This window comes from Chiloscyllium plagiosum, chromosome 16 (assembly GCF_004010195.1).
Source record: "Chiloscyllium plagiosum isolate BGI_BamShark_2017 chromosome 16, ASM401019v2, whole genome shotgun sequence".
Classification (NCBI taxonomy): Eukaryota; Metazoa; Chordata; class Chondrichthyes; order Orectolobiformes; family Hemiscylliidae; genus Chiloscyllium; species Chiloscyllium plagiosum.
The window spans coordinates 49,830,414-49,845,888 of NC_057725.1; the positions used below are offsets into that span (position 1 = coordinate 49,830,414).

Here is a 15,475-nt window from a genome sequence, read left to right on the forward strand (position 1 = left end):
CAGTGATACTATGGGTCTGAGTGGGATGTCATGAATTCGACTGGGACAACACTACTATCACAGGTCAAGCCAGACAGAGAACAGCCAGGGAATTCCTAGAGTCATGGCATTCATCCACAAACTCCATCAACAAACACATCGACCTGGACCCAATATACCAACCACTACAGAGGACAGCTGAAACTGACAACCGGAAGCGGCAGGGACAGACTACTATAAACACCGGAGGAAACATCAAAGAAACGCTTCGCAGGAGGCTCCCAAGCACTGATGATGTCGCCTAGCCAGGGGATGAAACGTTTGCAATAAAAACTTCCAGCTCGGCGAACAGAACCACAGTAACTGTCCTATACTTTTCTTCATCTCAGCAAAATTGTCTGCAAAATGCCTTTTATTCCTTTCCAGCATGTTTCATTAACTGAGTTTCATGCCAGCATGTGAAAGAGAATTCACTTCAGTGTGGTGCAGGATTTGAAAGTGACAAGAAATAATTAAGAAAACGTTTGCAATAAAAACTTCCAGCTCGGCGAACAGAACCACAGTAACTGTCCTATACTTTTCTTCATCTCAGCAAAATTGTCTGCAAAATGCCTTTTATTCCTTTCCAGCATGTTTCATTAACTGAGTTTCATGCCAGCATGTGAAAGAGAATTCACTTCAGTGTGGTGCAGGATTTGAAAGTGACAAGAAATAATTAAGACCAAAGGTTTGGGCATTCCCAAATTTGCAGGATATAATAAATCAAGTCAATGAGACTTTTAACAAATCCTGAAGCTGACTGAAAAGAAACAGGATCCAGAGGGATTTCTGGATACCGAAATAATTAATAGTGGTGTTTAAAATTTTCAAAATTAAAAAGATTCAGACTTCCATGTCCTTCATGCACAATTACCTTGAAATAGTTCTAGTAACGGATGGGGATCTTTTGGTGTGATGTTGAAAGGAAACACATTGGCCAGGATCAAAAACCTTTCTTCAAATTGTGCACTGGACTCAAAAGCTTTTGAGTATCATTTTTATAGAGACTGTAAATTTTGGTCACATCTGGAGACTGTAGGACTAGTAACCAGTGTTATTGTAATTAAAAAATGAACAATTTAACAGATAGCAATGAAATAATTTCACAATGTTTTCAGATATTGCAACTAACTTCAGTCTGGACTAGCACATATTAAATTAACATTTTCTTACTTTTTAAGTTCTTCCAATTGGTGTTTCTTTTCTTCCTCTTGTCTCTCTATTCTCACTTCTTCTTGCTTCTTCAGATTTTTCAGGCGGATCTTTTTCTGAAATGCACAAGGGACAATTAAAGGCATACGCTCAGAGTTTTTCTTTTAATAACCGCATGAAAAAGTACCTTTTCAAAAACAAGAAATTGACAGTTGGATCACAAATCCATTGTCCTCATTTACATAAAAATGAATCAAATGTTGCTTAAAATGTAAAAATGAATCAAATCCGTTTCTTTGTTATTGCCCCCCCCCCCCCCCCCAAGTTTTCAAATAACAGGAACTCATGATAAGACAATATACTTTCAGTGGTGAACCTCCAAGATCAGGGAAGTGAAATACTAAATTTGCTGTGAGCGAACCAGATTGACAGCTTTGGAAAATCGGAGTACTCCTAAAATGGAATAATTTAAAAATTTCATCTTTAGTAGTTCCTGTGCAGCATTTAGCATCACTTAACTGTTGTATAGTAATAACTAGCCTTCTACAAAAAAAAATCTCTAGCAAATGAAATCAAAAACGATTACAAGAATCAGAGGTCACAATGCTCCACTGAACTAACCTCAAGTGATGTGGTAAACAAACTGAAAATGAAAATAGTCATCCTGATGGCAAATGGTAAACTGTATTAAATAATTGTGATTACAAACCCCAAAATCTGACAACAAGGGTCATTTGCTCCAACAGTACAAAAATGTTTGTATTTCAAAGCTTGTTAATACTGACAGAGTCAAACTGAGGAAATTAAAAAGCTACTAAGCGATAAAGAGCTTTGTATGGTATTTTGTAAATAACAGACAAACAAACACTACAATCGGACAAACAGGCAGAAAGCTAGCCACCAGGATACATGAACACTAACTAACCACAAAAAGACATGACCCATTATCACTAGTATCCTTGCTTGCAAAGAGGACACCACTTTGACTGGGATAACACATCCATCCTAGGAAAGCCAAACAGAGACAGAGACACGCATGAGAATGCCGAGAGGCCTGGTATTCCAACCAGAACTCCATCGATAAACACAATGATTTGGACCCAATCTCTCTCCCACTGAGAAAAAGAACTGGTAATGATATCACCCATCTTAGGAAAAACAGGACATAACAACCAGCACTTCACCAGTAGCTCACCGATTAGGTAACCTAGTATGGTGACAAAACATCCAAAAACAAAACATTTTCCATCTCGGAGCAAACTAACATCCAAAATCATAGATCATATGATCATAGAACCTGTACAGTGTGGAAACAGGTAATTTGGCCCAACAAGTCCACACCGACCCTCTGAAGAGTAACCCACCCAGATCCATTTCCCCTACCACATTACTCTAAATTTATCCCTGACTAATGCATCTAACCTCCACATCCCTGAACACTATGGGCAATCGAGCATGACCAAATCACTTAACTTGCACATCTTTGCATTGTGGGGAGGAAACCGGAACACCTGGAGAAAACCCACACAGACACTGGGAGAATGTCTGTGTGGATTTTGCACAGTCACCAGTGGCAGGAATCAAAACCCAGGTCTGGCGCTGTGAGGCAGCAGTGCTAACCACTGACCACCATGCGAGATAATGGATTGAAAAAAATAGCTCAAAAAGAGCAGTTAGTCAATATGCTAACTACAGACAAAATACTGAGAAAGTTGTGGAAAAAGCATTAGGACTTGACAGAATGCATCCCAAAATGCTGAATGAAAATAAGAATCAGCAGAGCCTTGACAACAAATTGACAACATGTTTTGAGCATGGAACAACCTTGAAGGGCAAAGTTAATCAGTTAACCATGCGTCAATTAGGCCAATATTGATTGCAGGTATTGGGAGACTTCATTTCAAAACTCAATAAGACTATTCAATCTTGCAGAGAAATAAAATGTAGGGAGAACAACAATGTCATGGACAGGTTCAGAGGAAACTTACCAGTATCACTTCCAGGAATAGAAATAATGTCTGGTTAAAAAGAAGATTGGGAATAAAACAAAAGATTTTGAGGGCTACGAGAATATAGAGAGAAGTCCAGGGCTCAAATACAAATAGGAAATTTAGGAAATGTCTTTCAAAATAATACAAATAAAAGTGCTGAAATATTTCAAACTTGAAGTACAGTTAACAGAAGAATTTTGTTCTGCTACAGAACTAGCACAGAAGGATAATCAGGATCTAAAATCTTTGACTTTAATTTTAAGTTATGTCGGAACAAGAGACCATTAAAATGGTTGTCACAAGACTAAAATGTGAGTGAAATCAAGCGTGCCACTGATTTCCACTAAGCAGATAGGGAGGGTAAACAAGTATTCTTTTTAACATTAAATAGTGCAAATATCATGGAAAGTTTTGCTTCCAAGACTAACCTTACTTGGAGGACAAGATGGGGAAGCACTCTTCTTTCTTGGCAGAGAATCGTCACAATTCAACACCCCAGTGTGATTATGCACATTTTCAACGCCTTGCCTGTAATTATTTTTACATCTGAGAAAGAGTAAATTTTAAGGCCAATAATGATCAAAACAGCATGATTCAAGCTGATAAAATGGTGCAAAGTGTAGTATTATATTTCATAAACACAGGTTATGATCTTTTTGATATCATTATCAATTCAGGCTTAACTAGTATCATTTTTACTAGACCATTTTCATTCAAGGACATTAAATAGTTTATATCTGTTCATTCACAAACAGAAACCAAACTATATGCTCAAGACTGCTGAAATTTTATTCAGATAGGAGGGGATTAAACAATATTAAAAATCTGCCATGTGTTTCAGAATTCAGTTCAACAAAACTACACCTTTCTCTCGCCCAGACCAAGAATCAGAACTTTTTCCTTCCCCAAAGATTGCACAGGTGATTACACTGTAGGGTGCTTTGAAAAGCATTGATGCAAACAAAGACCCAGGACCTGATGGGATCTATCCCAGAATATTGGAAAAAGGAAACAGCTTGGGCCTTGTACAAAATCTTTGTACTCTTTAGTCACAGGAGAGGTCCCAGAGGACTTCAGAATAGCCAATTTTGTTTTTTAAAAACTGGGGGTATGGGGAGGATGCAAAAGGATAATCAGATAAAATCAGACTATTGACCTTTACATCAGTGTTAAGGAAATTATTGTAGAAGACTTTTAAAGGATAGGATTTACTCAAATTTGGAAAAATGTGGACTTATTAGGGATTGACAGCATGGCTTTGTGCTGGTCAGGCCTCAAGCTATAGACTCAGTCATACAGCATGGAAATAGGCCCTTTGGTCCAATTCATCCATGCCAATCAGGCATCCCAATCTAATCTAGTCCCATTTGCCAGCTTTTGGCCCATAGCCCTGTATATCCCTTTTAAATGCTGTAATTGTCCCAGCCTCCACCACTTCCTCTGGCAGCTCATTCTATACACACACCACTCTGCATGAAAAAGGTACCCCTCAGGTCCCTTTTAAATATCTTTCCCCTCTCACCTTAAAACAGTTGTCCTCTAGTTTTGGTTTCCCCTGCTCTAGGATGAATAGCAAGGCCTTTTTCCTATCGATGCCCCTCATGATTTTATAAATCTCTACAAGGTCACCTGCAAAGTTAGACAGGCACCGATAATAGATGACACAGGATGATGGACGGTGCCTGCATGGGCTTTAGCAAGGCATTTGACAAAGTCCCTCACGGCAGGCTGGTATAAAAGGTGAAGTCATATCCACAGTGAGCTATTAAGATGTATACAGAATTGGCTTGGTCATAGAAGACTGTAGCAATGAAAGGGTATTTTCTAACTGGAGGTCTGTGACAAGGATCAGTGCCCGGAGCCCTATTGTTTATAATATGTACAAAATGATTTGGAGGAGATTGCAGATGGTATGATTAGTAAGTTTGCAGACAAAGACTGGGGCGCTGGGGATGGTGAGGAGGATTAGCCAAGGATACAGCAGATATAGGTCGGCTAAAGACTTGGGTGGAGATGTGGCAGATGAAACTTAAGCTGGAAAGAAAAAAAAGCAATGATGGATTTTGGAACATTTAATATACGAGGGAAGTATACAGTAAATGGTACAACCATTGGAGCACGGAGAAAGAAAAAATAAATTAACAAAAAAAAATTGGAACAGTCATGTTGCAGCTGTACAGAACATTAGATAGCCATATTTAGAATATTGCATATAGTTCTGGTCATCACACTACCAGAAGGATGGGGAGGCTTCGGACACAGTGTTCAGAAACAGTTTACCAGGATTTGCCATGAAAGATTGGAAAAACTTGGTTTGTTTTCACTTGAATGCTGAAGGCTAAGATGTGACCTGTCTGAAGTTTACAAAATTATGAGAGGCACGCATAGATTGGATAGTTGGAGCGCTCTCTCCTCAGCACCCCACCAGGTAGAAATATCAATTACTTGGGGGGCAAAGGTTTAGGAATTAAAAAAAAAAAGGGGAAACATTTAAAAGGAGATACAAGAGGCAAGTTTTTTTTGGTTTACAGAGAGAGAGGTAAGCACTCAGAATACACTGTCAGAGGTGGCAGAAGCAGATACAATAGTAACATTTAAGAGGCTTGATAGATACATGAAAAGGCAGGAAATAGCGGGATATGGACATCACGGAGGCAAAAGGTTTATAAGTTTAAAAAGGTATCATGTATTGACTCAGGCTTGGTGGGCTGAAGGGCCTATTCCCGTGCTGATTTTTATCTATTAAAGAATGGTGATAGAATGGCCAGGCATGATGGTGCACTGTTTGGAGGGAAACTTGCATGCAATCTTGTTCCTGTGTGTGCTTGCCTTTCAGCTGAAAAGGTCATAAGTTTGGAAAATCCTTGTGAAGAACATGGATATGATGCTGCAATACATCTTCAGGAGGATACACACATTTACAATTGTGTATGAGTGATAGAAACAAGCGTTGAAGGTGGTGGGTTAGGTGCCAATCAAGTGGTTTGTTGCACATGGACCCGGCTGCTTCAGCAAGTGTGCGATCAGCAAGCACATACCCAATTCCGATCTTAAATGATTGAGATAAACAAACTAAGATGGTTGGGCCAAGGACACTACCTGGAGGAACTTGGAGCTGTTGTGGTGTCGTGGTAGTGCCCCATAAAGTCAGGGGGTCAAGGTGGCTTGTGGTTAGCACTGCTGCCTCAATGCCAGGAACCCAGGTTGATTTCCAGCCTTAGGCAACTATCTGTGTGGAGTTTGCACATCCTCCCACAATCCAATCTATGCAGGTTAGGTGAATTAGCTATGCTAAATTGCTCAGTGATCAGGTATGTGTAGGTTAGGTGCATTAGTTAGGGTTAAGTATAGAGTAATAGGTTCAGGGAATGGGTCTGGGTAGGTTACTCTTTGAACCTAGGTCCATGGCACTGAGAGGCAGCAGAGCTAACCACTGAGCCACCATGTCATCCCCTCTGGATGGCACACTTGGTCAAATGCTCTGGAATTCAGCCATTTAGTTCATGTTTGGATCAAGGTTGCAATAAGGTTAGGAGTCAAAACCCAAACAGATGATCAACAAGCAGGTTATTGCTGACTAAGTGCAGTCTGACAGGGCAATAATTTGCCAGATTGGATTTGTCCCACTTCATGAACAGGTCAACTCTCGGCAAATTTCCATGCTGTTGGGTAGATGTTAGTGTTGTAGCAGTATTGGAACAGCTTGGCTCGGAACATGGCAAATTCTACAGCATATCATCATTACTGCTGCTGGAATGCTACCAGAATCATTAGCCTTTCTCGTACCCAGTACCTTCAGCTGATCCATTTTGTCACAGTTGGCTGAAACCTCTCCAAGATGCTGGGGTCAGGTTAAATCAGCACAAGGTTTACCTTACCTTGGCTTAATGCTACAAGATTCCACAGGGGTCCAGAGTCAAGTGTTGAGTACTCCAGAGGTACTCTCTCCCAACAAAAAACAAATTCTCTCAATGCCACCATCTTGGGGAGTCAGTTTTGTTAATGTAACAGGATATACCCAGGAATGGGGTGGACCAATTAGGACAGACATGAGGAGACATTTCTTCACCCAAAGAGTGGTGGGGCTGTGGAATTCATTGCCACAGGAAGTAATTGATGCCAAAACATTAAATGTATTGAAGGGGTGGCGAGATATAGCACTTAGGGCGAATAGAACCAGGGTTTATGGGAAGAAATCAGAATTCGGCTATTGTGTTGGATGATCAGCCATGATCGTGATGGATGGCAGATCAGGCTTGAAGGCCTGAATCGCCTCCTCCAATCTATGTTTTAATGGCGACAGTGTGCCTGGGACAGTCATAGTCACAGACTCAGAACTTAGATGGGCAGGCTATTGTTCAACTATATTTGCAATAATGGCCTCACTTTCAGAGAACATTGATCTGCAAACCATTTACAAACTATTACCACAGTAGAATCTTTTAGACCACTCCCTCTTCACACAAAACATGAAATATGCAAAAGGATTTTTGTATTTTGGTATTCAGTTATACATGCAAATCATTGTAATGTTGGTCATGTGCTATATTTAACTTCAGGACATTAAGCTCGCCATTCAGTTGAAACCAAACATACAATCATCTTCAAAAACTCACCCAAGCCTCAGATTGTCAGAATTCAGTTCATCAGAATTGCTGCTATCTATGGAGTTATAAAACAAATAATCAACATACCAAGAAACAGGCAAAGTGATCTATTCTGATTGTAATGGTCAGCCAGTTTCAAAGCTACCGTTAAATCTCAAATCATAACTTGCATTCCAATGCTCTCTCAACTCCAACTTAGTATCAATCAGGTAAGAATTGAAATGACTTCATCACACTGCATTGCAAACCTGAAAATCAACGTCAGCACACCAGAAGGCATGCCAAGATCGTAACAGGAGCCTCAGGGTACCTGCACAGCTTAACAGGAACATGACCCCAGACAAGGTTAAAATCTGGAAGCGGCATCAGATTCCATGGGGTTGTTGACAAGAATTTAGCATGCCCATCAAAATTAGTTGCAGAGTTACAGAATGATACACGCACACATGAAACTAGACTCCTTCATTGCTCCAGTATACCAAGTTATAGTCAGAAGTGACTATTGCATTCTTGCACAAGAAATGGGACAGCTATGATTTTAACAGCCCATTTTTAATTTGCTATCTTTTCGCATAGATCAGATTGCTAATGCAGTCATTTCAGTGGCCAGACAGATTTCTCGGTTATAAGTTTATCCATCCTGAAAATAGCTGTCCAAAATGGCCAGTCAAAAATGAATTGGCTCCAAAAAACCTCAATCTTGGAAACAAATTGTTTTAAAGCTCAAATTTTATGGCACAGTGCACAAATATTGGTACATTTCTAATTCAGGAGAAAAAGTGAGGACTGCAGATGCTGGAGATCAGAGTCAGAGTGTGGAAAAGCAGCTGGTCAGACAGCATCCAAGGAGCAGGAGAATTGTCATTTTGGGCATAAATCCATTTCTTGTGCAAGAATGCAATAGTCACTTCTGACTATAACTTGGTATCCTGGAGCAATGAAGGGGTCTATTTGCATGTGTGCATGCCTATGTGTCATCCTGTTACTCTGCAACCAATTTTGACGTGCATGCTAAATTCTTGTCAACAACCCTATGGAATCTGATTCCTGATGAAGGGCCTATGCCTGAAACATTGATTCTCTTATCCCTCGCATGCTGCCTGACTGGCTGTACTATTCCAGCATCACACTCTTCAAGATTACTGATTCACCCAAGTTAGGAATGTTCCCCAAATTCAACTCCTAAAAGAGAAAGCTATACAGGCTACGGAACTCAAACATTGATGTTTTGAAAATAGTTCACATTTCAGAAGAGGAAATCCTAGAGATCTTAGAAAATACAGTAGTCCCTCATATCCACGTGGGATACGTTCTGAGACCTACAGCAGAAGCCAGGAACTGCAGGTAGAGCAAACCCATTCATTTCCGGCAGCCCTTGGGTCCTGGAATGATTGCTATAATACGTTCAGGCTGCAGTAAACTGAGTGTTACTGCCTTTTCAGTTACCCAATCTGCAGATATACGAGTTGCCCTGTATAAAAATGGATAAATCTCCAGGACCTGATCTAGTGTATTCCAGGACATTGTGGGAAGTTAGAGAGGAAATTGTGGGGCTCCTTGCAGAAATATTTATGCTACCTATACCAATGGGTTAGATGCTGGATGACTGGAGAGTGGCTAATTTTGTGCCTTCATTTAAAAAGGGATGCATGGAAAGCCAGAGTTCTTTAGAACTCTGGATCAGTCGTGGGTAAGCTGTTGCAAGTGATTCTGAACAATAGGATGTGCACACATTTGGAGAGACAAGGAATGATGAGAAATAGCCAGCATGGTTTTGTTCAAGGGAAACCCTATCTCAGACTTGATTGTTATTTCCTTTCAAAAGAAAACTAAGATAAATGATGGCAGCGTAGAAGATACTGATTAATTGGACTTTAGTAAAGCCTTTGACAATCATATGTTAGACGAATTCGTAAAGCTCAATCACATTCAGGGTGAGCTTGCAAATTGGATTAACAGCAGGAGGGTGTTGATAGAGAATTGTTTTTTTTAAATTGGAGGCCTGTGACCAGCAGTGTTTCACAGGGACCAGTGCTGGGTCCACTTTTGTCTGTCATTTTGTACAAATATTAGGATGAGAACATAGGAGGCATGGCTGGTAAGTTTGTAGATGACACCAAAATTGATGGTATAGTGGAAGTGAAGGGTAGCTAAGATGACAAAGAGATCTTGATCAACTGGGTTAATGGGCTGAGGAGTGGCACATTGAGTTTAATTTGGATAAATGAGGTTCTGCATTTTGGTAAAATGCAGTCGGGTTCAATTCTCGATTCAGGCGACTGACTGTGTGGAGTTTACACATTCTCCCAGTGTCTGCGTGGGTTTCCTCTGGGTGCTCCGGTTTCCTCCCACAGTCCAAAAATGTGCAGGTCAGGTGAATTGGCCATGCTAAATTGCCCGTAGTGTTAGGTAAGAGGTAGATGTAGGGGTATGGGTGGGTTGCGCTTCGGCGGGGCGGTGTGGACTTGTTGGGCCGAACGGCCTGTTTCCACACTAATCTAATCTGAAAAAAACACAAAAAAAAGGGCAAGACAATTAATGGTACTATTGTAGAACAGAGACCTTGGGGCTCAGGTACATAATTCTTTGAAGTTTGCATTGTATGTAGACAGGGTGACGTTGGATAAGACTGAGGATAACAGGAACCTCAGAGGTTTGGCAATGGCCTGTTATGTGAACAGAACTATGCTGAGTCATGCAGGTCTGCTAAGACTTAAAATGGAGGGAAGTCAGCAACTGCTGTCTCTACCAGATAAGGCATACATTTGGACAAAATATTTGGATTGCTCACATGCATGGATAAGTCCATGCAAGGCATATACTTAGCACAGGGAAGTGTACAAAGATGCTGAAGAAAGCCCTTAGTCCAGCAGCACTTTGAAGATTCAAGTTGTAATGATTGCCCTACATCAGGAGATTTTAGATTAGAATAGATTCCCTACAGTGTGGAAGCAGGCCCTTTGGCCCAACATATCCACACCGACCCTCTGAAGAGTAACTCACCCAGACTCATTTCCCTTGACTAATGCACCTCACACTATGGGCAATTTAACATGGCCAATTCATCTGACCTGTACATCTTTGAACTGCGAGAGGAAACCAGAGCACCCGGAGGAAACCCATGCAGACACAGGGAGGATGTGCAAACTCCACACAGATAGTCGCCAGAGGCTGGAATCGAACCTGGGAACCTGGCACTGTGAGGCAGCAGTGCTAACCACTGCATTTCAGGAAGAATAGACTTCACTGGTACATTTCAATACACAGGAAAGTGCACAATCACTGTACCCAATATAGGCTTCACAATGTAAAGCAGCATTGCTGACCTTCAACAAATTAATTTGAGGTTGCAATGATGACTACCCAGAAAACAATATCTCAAAGCACACACTATGGCTGTAGAATTGCAAATGGTTATTTTTATTAAAACAAAGCCACTCCACTTAATTGCCCATCATGCACAGCTTTTCCTTATCCTCTTGGAGGAGGTGACAATTCATCCAAAATCACGAGTTTGAAATAGTTTTTGCCTCACATTGGTTCAGTATCTGACTGTTCTTTCCGACTTGGCTTTTTACAAGCTTCAACACACTCTACACAGAAAATTCCAGTCTTTAAAAAAATTAGCAAGAACACCATCTCAAAACAAAACCATATAACTATGGTGAGTTTTCCAAAAGTAAAATTGAACTTTAAAAAAAAAGAAATTGACCACAAACCTTTTCCCTGAAACCTTGGTGAATTTCTACAAGCTTGCAGCCGAGACACATTCTCAAGGTTGGCCTTCACAATTTTTGTGGCATTTCTAGTGCATCGAGGACCGTGCTTTTCAGGACCCTGCAGATAAATAGAACAACTCAAAGAAAGGGTGTGGTTTGCATGATTGCTCACATCGCTAATTAAACTACTATAGAAATTAAATGTCAAAAGCTTAGAAGAGCAATACAATTTGAATGATACCTACCAACATGACTGGTCGATTTTGATTTGGTTCAGTCACTTCAACACTGCAATAACAAAACATTGTTCTAAGTATGCTATAATTTTCAATATTTTGAACTAAAGATCAGAACAAATACTGTTAAGCCTTTTGATAAAAAGGTATGTCATAGAAATCTTCTGACAAGTGGAAGAAACTTGCAATTTAATACAACTTACAACTCATTGAATTTATTTCCAAAACACACATTAAATTTTTAGATTAAGCTACTTTATGGCCATCTCAAAAGTATTGCAAAAACAAAATGAAACTAATCTACTTTTCTGTTTAAAGTTGTCCAGGATGAGTCAAAATAAATTTTCTTTCCTCAGGATTGCTTTTTGAAATTACCCCAAGAGCACTATCCTTTGATTAAGGGGCATTTTCATGCTCACCAACTCCTTTGTTAGGTCATAGTCACATGGCGACATATCCTTAAAATCCAGAAAGTATTATCTTTAGATTGAATATACAGCAAGAAAAGAAACACAAGATTACATAATTAATTCCTTAAAGCTTGATATCCAGGAGCCAGGTCTTGGTATTTGGTTTCCTACAAAACATGTTTTATAAACTAATTTGAAAGAAATACATTTCCCTTACTATTTCCAAAATGAAAATTTTGACAGGAAAAGCATCTCATATGCAACCACTTAAAATTTAATTGAAAGCAAATTATACATGTTTTGGAGGGTGCAGACTCATCATACAGCACGGGAACAGGCCCTTTCGTCCAACCAGTCCACCCCAACCATGCTCCCAAACTAAAACTAGTTCCACCTGCTTGCACTGGGGCCGGTTTTGTTCTATTTCACATTTCTTTCCCTTCACGACGTATGTTTTCAGCACACACTTCAAACAGACATCGCTACTAATTTTCACAGGTCCAAAAAGTACAAAGGAAATTGACACAAACTAATGTTGCAGCACCAAGCTACCAATCAGACAATGCATGGCTCCAGACCCAGACTCCAAACTCTCATCCCCATGAACTGGCACTCGTGCAAAGTCTATCTAGCTCTCACTTCCCTTGAAAACAACACCCAAATTCACCTATGCTATCCCAATGAAAAGGTCAAAGATCAACCAAATCCCCCACTCTCCTAGCTGCATGTACAACATCCAGGTCAAGAGAAGGGAGAGGCCAAAATAACAGCTACCCCAGGCTCTGCTCCTGGTCTCAGTGTTAGGTCCATTTGCCTCCTCTGCGTTTTTGCATTCTCCTCCTTGGCCACATTGCAACACAATTGGTCATGGGGCAGCCAAAAGAATCCTGGTATGACAGCAGCAATACTAGCCAGAATAAATGCACCAACTCCTTCAAATCACAGGTGCCAGTTCTTGCTGCTCCTCCAATCATAACATGAGGGGAACAGAAGGAGGGAAACTTGATGAAGGGGCTGGACCAAGAAAGTATGATTTTTTTTTTTCTGTTTTGATGCCCATTTGTAGTAAAGACCACCATAAAACAATGGTAATACATATTTGGTACCATTTCTTCATTTTCAGTTTTGAGACTCACAATGATAGAATCCCTCCAGTGAGGAAACAAGCCATTTGGCCCAACAAGTACACACCAACCGTCCGAACAGTAACCCACCCAGACCCATTCCCCTACTTCTATTACTCTACATTTCCCCTGACTAATGCACCTTGCCTACACATCCTGAATCCTTGGGGCAATTTAGCATAGCCATTCACCTAACCTTCACATCTGTGAGAGGAAACCAGAGCAGACATGGGGAGAATGTACAAACTCCACACAGTCACCTGAGTCTGGAACCGAACTTGGGACTCTGGTGTTGTGAGGCAGCAGTGCTAACCACTGAGCCACTGCACCACCCATCTCTATATTGAGCACTGAATTTATCCAAAAACATTACATTGAAACTAATTTAGTAAAAGGGTTACAGATTACTTTCAGCACTGTACAAACGTGACAAACCAAAAGAAAAACGGTTTGGAGGATGCAACAAGTTTCCAATAAGTGAGAAGGGCAACTTTATCACAATCACAATCACATAGCACTGTTTGGTGGCTGATCATTGCTTCCACACTGTAGGGATTCTGTCTGTTTGGCCCATTGGACTCTGCAAAGAGCATCCCATCCAGACCCACACCATTCCCGTAACCCTGCATTTCACATGGCTAATCAATCAATCTAGCCCGCAAACCTTGCGTGTAGGAAGAAACCAGAACACCCAGAGAGAACCCACACAAACACAATGTGTAAAATCCACATACACAGTCATCAAAGGCTGGAGTTGAACCTTGGTCTCTGGCACCGAGAGGCAGTAGTGCTAACCACTGAACCACTACAATCACCCCTAACTTTAAGCTAAAAGAAAGGATGTCCAACTCAGCCAAGGAATCTTCAGCCCAAAATCACATCCAACAACCTTTGCCAAAAGTGTTGCTCACTACTGGAGTCCTGGGATGGCAGAACTGATGTAAAAGGAGAGAAGAGTCAGTTAAGATTATACTCACTGGATTTAGAAGAATGAGGGTGAATTGCAGAGAAACTTACAAACTTCAAAGGGATTGGACAGGTTAGATGTTTGATGGTGGGAGAGCCCAGAACGAGGGATCATGTTGAAAAATAAGGGGTACCCCTTTTAGGGTTGAGATGAGGAGAACTTTCTTCATCTAGGGTTGTGATCCTGTTGAATTCATCTCATTACCACAAAGTGGTGAGGCCAAAATATAGTGTTTTCCCAAGAAGGAGGTAACAAAGCTGTTACAGCTGGAGGAATCAAGGGATATTTGGTGGGGCAATGTAAAATTTAGATACTGAGCTCCATGATCATCCATAATACAGGAATTCCCTGCTTTTCGAACATTCACTTTACATAATTTCGCTTTTATGAAAGACCTATATTAGTACCTGTTTTGAAAATCCAAAGAGGATTTTTGTTTTTACACAACAAAAGCGATGTTTTCCCATATAAATCATGCACCTTTGCTTCACACCATTTTTGGTGTATGAAAGGTTTCCTGAGAACATTCTATTTTCAGATAGTGGGGGCTACCGGTATTAAAGATTAGCAGAGTAGACACGAGGGCTTGAATGGCCAACAATTCATCCCCATCTTCTATATTTAAATGTAACTTTCAAAGCAGTTGAAGTGATCCTTAGCAGCCCAGATAAAAGTGAAATCATCCATCCAATCCCAATGATGCAATTATATTTCCAGGATCTGGATCCAGATGCTTTTGCCAAAAATTAATGTACTTTCTTCAGTCATATATTGTACCAAATTGTTGAATTTCTTCTGTCAGTTGAGATAGAAGGTTCACAAAAATAACAAATCAGGGCAAAGATATCACCCCTGCTCACCTTCAATTACATAGATTAATTCTCATCTTTGTATTGCCTCTTGCACTGCCTCCTACAGCAGCTGCAATTCTGAGATGCAAGAATGTGGATAGCTCCATCAGCAGTTGTCCCAAGATAATGGTGCTAGACCTCCTCAAACCATGGTACCCTTGCAGCAAAAGGCATGTGGCCAGCTCTAGAACTTTTATATTTATTTCCATCACTTTTGAAGGTGCACAAGAGGCAATGTTTAATGCTCCATTTGTTAGCCTGAAAACAAAAACATAACTCTCTACCCTAAAAGCATTACAGGAAAGAAAAGTTGCAATTTCTTTATCACGGCTGTGAAAAAGCAATGGACCTTAAGAATCCATTCCCCCACCCCCAGCCCATAATTTCTATATTCAAGTAG

The 15,475-nt window shown here is 40.5% G+C and overlaps 1 protein-coding gene across 1 annotated transcript in view; it reads right to left on the bottom strand.

The window, feature by feature from the left end:
* The window catches only part of LOC122557882 (inner centromere protein-like), a 67,308-nt gene that overhangs the window by 31,204 nt on the left and 20,629 nt on the right, over positions 1–15,475 (bottom strand). The window contains exons 6-10 of the mRNA XM_043706050.1: positions 11,733–11,775; positions 11,488–11,605; positions 7,778–7,823; positions 3,590–3,707; positions 1,192–1,286 (exon numbers count right to left, since the gene is read on the bottom strand). Of these exons, the coding sequence (XP_043561985.1) occupies positions 1,192–1,286; positions 3,590–3,707; positions 7,778–7,823; positions 11,488–11,605; positions 11,733–11,775 (420 nt within the window). The remainder of the gene's footprint in view (positions 1–1,191; positions 1,287–3,589; positions 3,708–7,777; positions 7,824–11,487; positions 11,606–11,732; positions 11,776–15,475) is intronic.